Source organism: Choloepus didactylus, chromosome 15 (genome assembly GCF_015220235.1).
Source record: "Choloepus didactylus isolate mChoDid1 chromosome 15, mChoDid1.pri, whole genome shotgun sequence".
Taxonomy (NCBI): Eukaryota; Metazoa; Chordata; class Mammalia; order Pilosa; family Megalonychidae; genus Choloepus; species Choloepus didactylus.
The window spans coordinates 9031921-9040134 of NC_051321.1; the positions used below are offsets into that span (position 1 = coordinate 9031921).

The 8214-nt window shown below is 39.4% G+C and overlaps 1 protein-coding gene across 1 annotated transcript in view; it reads left to right on the plus strand.

Moving 5' to 3' along the window:
* OAT (ornithine aminotransferase) overlaps positions 1–7781 on the plus strand; it is a 29003-nt gene extending 21222 nt beyond the window's left edge. Inside the window, exons 9-11 of the mRNA XM_037805156.1 lie at positions 4821–4934; positions 5679–5823; positions 6961–7781. Of these exons, the coding sequence (XP_037661084.1) occupies positions 4821–4934; positions 5679–5823; positions 6961–7121 (420 nt within the window). The 3' untranslated portion in view covers positions 7122–7781. The remainder of the gene's footprint in view (positions 1–4820; positions 4935–5678; positions 5824–6960) is intronic.
* Positions 7782–8214: the final 433 nt, after the last annotated feature.

An 8214-nucleotide genomic window follows, 5' to 3' on the forward strand; every position in this document is an offset into this window, starting at 1 on the left:
CCAGTGGTGTCCGGAAAACCTCTGTTAGCTAGGAAGGCAGCTGGCGTCTGCTCCAAAGCTCCGGCCTCAAAACGGCTTTCTCCCAGGACGTTCCTTTCTAGCAAGCTTGCTTTTGCTTCTCTTCAAAACATCACTCCCAGCTGCACTCTCTTTCTTCCCCCCTGAGTCAGCTGATTTATATAGCTCCATGGATAAGGGCCCACCCTAAATGGGCGGGGCCACGCCTCCATGAGAACATCTCATCAGAATCATTGCCCACAGCTGGGTGGGGCACATTCCAAGCAAATCCAACCATCACCAAAATGCCTGCCCCACACAAGACCACAAAGATAATGGCATTTGGGGGACACAATACACTCAAACCGGCACAGTTGCCATACAGTTGTTCATAGTATCCTCTTATAAATTTTTTAATTTCTTCAGGATCTGCAGTTATGTCACCTTTTTCATTCATTATTTTGTTTATATGGGTCTTCTCTCTTTTTGATTTTGTCAGTCTAGCTAGGGGCTTGTCAATCTTGTTGATCTTCTCAAAGAACCAACTTTTGGTGGTATTTATCCTCTCTTTTGTTTTTTTGTTCTCTATGTCATTTATTTCTGCTTTAATCCTTGTTATTTCTTTTCTTCTACTTGGTTTAGGATTGGTTTGCTGTTCATTTTCTAGCTTCTTCAGTTGATCCATTAGTTCTTTGATTTTGGCTCTTTCTTCCTTTTTAATATATGCATTTAGTGCTATAAATTTCCCCCTCAGCACTGCTTTTGCTGCATCCCATAGGTTTTGGTATGTTGTGTTCTCATTTTCATTCGTCTCTCTATATTTAGCAATTTCTCTTGCTATTTCTTCTTTAACCCACTGATTGTTTAGGAGTGTATTGTTTAACCTCCAGGTATTTGTGAATTTTCTAAGTCTCTGATGGTTATTGACTTCTAATTGTATTCCATTGTGGTCAGAAAATGTGCTTTGAATAATTTCAATCTTTTTAAATTTACTGAGGCTTGTTTTATGTCCCAGCATATGATCTATTCTGGAGAAAGTTCCATGAGCACTAGAAAAGTATGTGTATCCTGGTGATTTGGGATGTAATGTTCTGTATATGTCTGTTAAATCTAATTCATTTATCAGATTGTTTAGGTTTTCAGTTTCCTTTTTGGTCCTCTGTGTGGTTGATCTATCTATAGGAGAGAGTGATGTGTTGAAGTCTCCCACAATTGTGGAAACATCAATTGCTTCCTTTAGTTTTGCCAGTGTTTCTCTCATGTATTTTGTGGCACCTTGATTGGGTGCATAGACATTTATGATTGTTATTTCTTCTTGTTGAATTGCCCCTTTTATTAGTATGTAGTGGCCTTCTTTGTCTCTCAAAACATCCCTGCATTTAAAGTCTATTTTATCTGAGATTAATATTGCTACACCTGCTTTCTTTTGGCTGTAGCTTGCATGAAATATTTTTTTCCATCCTTTCACTTTCAATTTCTTTGTGTCCCTGTGTCTAAGATGAGTCTCTTGTATGCAACATATTGATGGTTCATTTTTTTTGATCCATTCTGCGAATCTATATCTTTTAATTGGGGAGTTTAATCCATTTACATTCAACGTTATAACCGTGGAGGCATTTCTTGAATCAGCCATCTTATCCTTTGGTTTATGTTTGTCATATATATTTTTCCCCTCTCTCTATTAATATCCTTTATTGTACCCATACCGAATCTCTTTAGTACTGAACCTTTCTCCAGGTCTCTCTGTCCTTTCTTTGTTTCTCTGTCTGTAGGGCTTCCTTTAGTATCTCCAGTAGGGCAGGTCTCTTGTTAGCAAATTCTCTCAGCATTTGTTCGTCTGTGAAAAATTTAAGCTCTCCCTCAAATTTGAAGGAGAGCTTTGCTGGATAAAGTATTCTTGGTTGGAAATTTTTCTGTCTCAGAATTTTAAATATATCATGCCACTGCCTTCTTGCCTCCATAGTGGCTGCTGAGTAGTCACTACTTAGTCTTATGTTGTTTCCTTTGTATGTGGTGAATTGCTTTTCTCTTGCTGCTTTCAGAACTTGCTCCTTCTCTTCCATGTTTGACAGTGTGATCAGAATATGTCTCGGAGTGGGTTTATTTGGATTTATTCTATTTGGAGTTCGCTGAGCATTTATGAATTGTGTATTTATGTTGTTTAGAAGATTTGGGAAGTTTTCCCCAACAATTTCTTTGAATACTCTTCCTAGACCTTTACCCTTTTCTTCCCCTTCTGGAACACCAATGAGTCTTATATTGGGACGTTTTATATTATCTATCATATCCCTGAGGTCCATTTCGATTTTTTCAATTTTTTTCCACATCCTTTCTTTTATGCTTTCATTTTTCATTCTATCATCTTCCAGGTCACTGATTCGTTGTTCAACTTCCTCTAGTCTTGTACTATGAGTGTCCAGAATCTTTTTAATTTGGTCAACAGTTTCTTTGATTTCCATAAGATCATCTATTTTTTTATTTAGTCTTGCAATGTCTTCTTTATGCTCTTCTAAGGTCTTCTTGACATCCTTTGTATTCTGTACTATGGTCTCATTGTTCATCTTTAGTTCTTTGAGTAGCTACTCCAGGTGCTGTGTCTCTTCTGATCTTTTGATTTGGGTGCTTGGGCTTGGGTTATCCATATCGTCTGTTTTTTTCATATGCTTTATAATTTTCTGTTGTTTTTGGCCTCTTGGCATTTGCTGAACTTGATAGGGTTCTTTTAGGATGTGTAGACCAATTGAAGTCCTTATCTCTAATTTATCAGATCTATAGCTTCGTGGAGTACACTTTCTCTAACTAACCAGCAGGTGGCGTCCACGAGCCACCTGTTCTCCACAAGCCAGTTCTCCCCTGCTTTGCCTTTGTGGTGAGTGGGGGAGTGAGTCTTGTGGGGTCCAATTGGTGTACCAAGCTTGCGTGTGTAGTTGGTGTTGTCCGCCCTGTATATGAGGCATGTTTCTGGGCAGTCAGGGAGTGGGGGTGGCTCTAACAATCAAATCTCCCTGGTGATCCTGGAGTTTTAAAGCTGCTGCAATAGTCTAATCCTTCAGTTCAGTCCTGCCACAGTTTGTCTCTGCCACTGACCCACAAGTCCTTGGTATTGGCGTATGGCTCCTGAGACTTGTAAGTGGGTCCCTCTTCCAAGCCGTGCACCCCCTGGTCCTCTGTTGAGGGATGACTGTGCTATGTCACAGGTGAGTGCAGTCCCCCCAGGGCGGTTCTGGTCTGCTGGGCTGTGTAGGGAGGCTCCCAGTCTGCTGAAATGATGGCTGAATGGGGCTTTGTTAATTCACACTGCTCCACCTTCCCAACTCTGGGACAATCAGCTGAGGTTGCAGGGAAGGCTAATGTCTACGCCCAGTTTTGTGGTGTGTGCCTGTTATTTGAAGCACTTCCGTCACACTGGGTTGTGTGGGGCAGCTCTGGGTTATGGGGCTGGCGATGGGCAGGAGTGTTTCCTGTCCACCAGGATGATGGCTGTGAGCGGACACCCCCCTTTTCTTGGGAAGTTGTGGTGTTTAGTGAATTTTCTCAGCCACTGGATTATTGCCTTTTGTCTCAGAGCTCTCTTAGTTCTGCTCTTGTCTTGACCTGCCCAAATTGCAAGTCTTTGAAGCTTTGTATATTGGGCTTCGTAGAGTAATTGTTTTAGAAAAAGAAAAAAGGATTAAAAAAAAAAAAAAAGGGCCCTCCTCACAGATCTAATGGGTTATTGAAATGCTAAGAGACAAAGCAATTAGGGCCATTAAGGAAAGTTCCACAGGACAGAGAGATCAGCTTTTCTTTGGGATTTGCATATGAGCCTGAGGGCCTGAGCTCTGCCCTTCCCCTTTCTGTGTTCACCAGAACTCCAAAAATCCTCCGCTTTTATTTTGGAGTTTTTCCTGCTGTTTTTTTTCTATGCCTGTCTCCTCTCTGCTGGGCTGGCTGCTCTCAGATTCTCTGGTGTCTGGTCTCAGTCCATGTATGGTTGGAGTTTGGATCAGTAGAATGAGTTTCCGATAAGGGCTGCCACTGCAGTTCTCCCTTCTCCTTCCCGGAGCTGACAGCCCCTCCTCCCACGGGACTGAGCCTGGCAGGGAGGGGCGCGGGTCCCCTGGCCACAAAAACTTACAGATTTCGCTGATCTCAGCAGTTCCACGTTTTCATGAGTGTTGTATGAAGTATGCCCAAAGTCAGATTGCTCTGTGGTGTCCAGTCCATGCAGTTCCTGGCTTTCTACCTCCTTTCCTGGAGGAGTAACTAAAACATACAGCTCACCAGTCCGCCATCTTGCCCCGCCCTCCCACCCCTGTGCTTTTATCCAGTGTTCAGAAACATGTCATTACTAATTGAGTGTTTGAAACGAGGAATGATGAATTTAGAGATTGAAAAACTAATTTTTTGTGTTTTTTTTTTCTTGGCTTGCTATTCAGAGCCAATAATTGGTATTGGCTTAAAAGGCTCTGAAATAGACATTTTTGCTGAGTAGACCAAACTGTTTTGCTGAAGACAGTGCTCAGCATTGTATTCTAAGCAGTTGAACAAAGCATCTCACCTTGAAATTGCAAAGGATTGTAAACCATTGCAGCAACCATAATCTTTTTGTTCCCAAATTCTGTTGTTCTGTTGCATTGAAGTGTGCCTTAGGTATTTGCAGGCTATTAGGGTGTTCCTCAGTTTGTCACTGGCAGTGAAGATGGCACATGTATAGCTCTTGTTGAAGCCTTATTTCAAATTTGATATATCCTCTTCATAAATGTTTGTGTTTCTGGTGTGCTAAGAATAAGACCACTAAGTTGGAGAAATTACTGCACGAGCACTGAATTCTCTGTCCATAGGTATCCGCAGTGCTGTGTGATGATGAAGTAATGCTCACCATTAAACCAGGGGAGCACGGCTCGACCTACGGAGGTAATCCCCTGGGCTGCCGAGTGGCCATTGCAGCTCTTGAGGTAAGACTAATGCCGCCACACAGGGTCTGTTTCTTTAAGTGATGTTGAAGTTTGAGCCTGTTGATATAATGAGAAATTTAACTATATTGCCAAATATTAGAGAACTGAAGTACAGAAGAAAGCTGTTTGGGGCAAGGCATTCCCAAAAAGTATTGTAAATCTTGGCCCAGTGGACTGGATTTCCTCCGTGGGCTTCCTGAGTTTGCAGTCACTATGGGATTAGACCCTGAGACTGTGGCTGGTCCTCAGAGAAATCTCACATTGTGACCCACCTACCTATAGGTCTGGTTTGCCTGGCCTGTTGCTTGAAAGTCTGAATTTTGAATGCTTTTAGCATTAATCCTTAAGTGCCTACCAAAGGCATAAGATTGTTATGTCATCTCTGAATATAGACATTTTTGGAAAGAAAAATTAAAGGTCATTTTTTTTGCAGTTTAAAAATTTACTTCATGGATTTATTCAACTAGTAAGATAATGTGCTAATTGCATTAAGCAAATTTTGAATGCCCGTATTTTTATTTTGCCACAAAATCAGTTTGATGGATTTGCGACTAAAGCAGGGCTCTGAGCTAGCCTATGTTTAATTACAAATTAAACTAATAAAGTAGTTAAAAAATAGAAATGGAAGTTAAATTACTCGTCTTTATCTAATCATGTTCTTCCTTTGCTTATAATCCATGACCCTCCAAAGAACAATGCAAAAAAGACCATCTTTAAATTTGTATAATTTTTCTTTAAAAATAGGTTTTGGAAGAAGAAAACCTTGTTGAAAATGCAGAGAAAATGGGTGCTATCTTGAGAAATGAACTCATGAAGCTACCTTCTGATATCGTAACTGCTGTAAGAGGAAAAGGATTATTAAATGCAATTGTTATTAGAGAAACCAAAGGTATCTTGAGTAAAATTTTATATCTCCATATTATTTTTATAGGAAGAGCTAAAAAGCATTTGGTATTTTAATTGATAGGTTGCTCTGTTTGAAACTATTGACTGACCTTCTGTTGACATATCTTTTAGGGAGAATATGATCTGATTTATAATTAGAGTAACAGTGTTAAACGTACACCCCTTTCCTACATGAAGACCCTATATGTAACTAATATGACCTGTTTTTGTTCAAGTCATTTGTTATCCTGCCTTAGATGAGTTATGCTACTTGGAGATTTCAGTTGCTTTCTGTTAGTGTTGTAGAGAGCACTTTCTTTCAAGTTTCCTTTTTGCTATGCTTTCTTCCCTCTTCGGTACCTTTAGGCGATACAGTAGAGGCAGTGGTAGTAACTATGACTGACTATGACTGATGCTGATGGTGTTGATTGATAATACCAGTTGCCAAGTAATTGCCTGCTCTGTAATTGTCAGTGTTTTTGGTCTTTTAGCACATCATTTGTAACTTTTAAGGTTCCTTGCTGGGTTTTCTTGAGATAACCTGTTTAAAGCCAGGTGGTTCCATCCTGGGCTGCACTTCAGGATCACCTGGGGAGCTTTTCAAAAAAATTCATCAATGCCTGGCTTCTAGTTTAATAGGTTTGGGATGGGGCACAGGCATCAGCAATTCTGTGCATCTCTCGGTGATTCTGATGTGCAGCCAGGGTGGAGAATCACTGCTATAAAATGAGTCTAGTTCCATGAGCTCATGAATCAAATCCATTTTAGGAATGCATTGGATTCACTGGGGTTTGAATATTGCTCATTCTGTGTCAGTTAATTATCTGTATCAACCAAATCCTTTTTTTTGCATTGGTATCATATAGCAGTCTTAGCACATACAGTTTTTGTTAGTTTTTTTCAATTATGAAAAAAAAAAAAAACATGTCTCTAATCATGCCATTCCAACACTAGCTGGTGTTTGCCAGAAAGTCAGGAGTAATTTTTAAAGTAAAGAATTAAAGCAAGCTTGTAGTTCAAAGTTTCTTGAGTAGGTACCAAGAATTCTGGGCTGCTTCACATTGCTTAAGCCTGTATTGCAAAGGGATGTTTAAACATTTACCTTTGCTCAGCATACATGTGTTTGACCATTTCTCTCTAGATTATGATGCTTGGAAAGTATGTCTGCGACTTCGAGATAATGGGCTTCTGGCCAAGCCGACCCACGGTGACATCATCAGGTTTGCACCGCCGCTGGTGATGAAGGAGGACGAGATTCGGGAGTCCGTTGAAATCATTAACAAGACCATCCTGTCTTTCTGAGTCGTGACTGATCAGCGGCCCCTAGAGCCAGCTGGAGCCAGGTGGTCATCAATGTCCTATTAAGCTTCTGCTCTTAAGGCAGGCACATTCCACTCCTGCAGGTCTTCAAGGACTTATTATTTTTATATATTTTTTCAGTTCATATATAATAGGAATTTATGCACCTGTAGTTTGCTATGTAATATAACTTCTAGAGAATGTAGTGGTGAATCTATTGTTTGATTGTGGTTTGTGTACGCACACATATGTGCATGCTTCCTGAGGTGAAATGCATCTATCTGTATATAGACAGCCCTTTAATCAACCCCTTCAGTGTATAGTTTATATGCATTTTTATAGTCTCCTTTCTGGTATAATGTTTTATATTTGAAAAGAATTATCTCTGGGGTATCACATAGAAGAAGATCTGCTTAACTGTCTAAAGTTGAACAATTATAGGCATTGAATTTTAGGAAGGATTAGTGGTTTTAAGCACATGTGAAAATACTAGGGCTAAATTTAACTGCATATTGGCTAGTAAGAGGGTGTATTCTATGGATGTCATTATTTTGAATTAAGAATTACTATTTACCAGGATCAAATTATGTTTTGTTTGATTATAATTTGTAAAAATGTTTATTTCCAATGTTTCTTTAAAATAAAGCATATATTTAAAATGTTTGTTATTTTTGTGACCAGAGTACTATTACTGCAGCATTGATTCCCCAACATCTGAAAACTCGGAGCATATTCATACCTTGCTTTATTCCATGTGCCCTCTTAAGAGCATTTCAGCTTTCTTTGGTAATCTATAGAAAAGTGGAACTTATAAAAGGAAAATAAATAGAAAATGAGTCTCTTAAAATCCTCCCTTCTCCCCTTTAAAAGTAACTTTTTTTCCATAAACATATAATATTCATTTTTATGAAAGTATACTTACTATAGTTGGTATTTTGCAACTTTTGTTTTTCTTTTTACTTGAACAGAAAATCTTGGATGTTTTTCTATGTTGGTAATTATAAAGGTATCTCGTTCTCAAATGATGGGTATTTCATCATAGGTGGCTGTATTGTAATTTCATCTCATACCCAGATCATTTGTGTGGTTTTTGCTT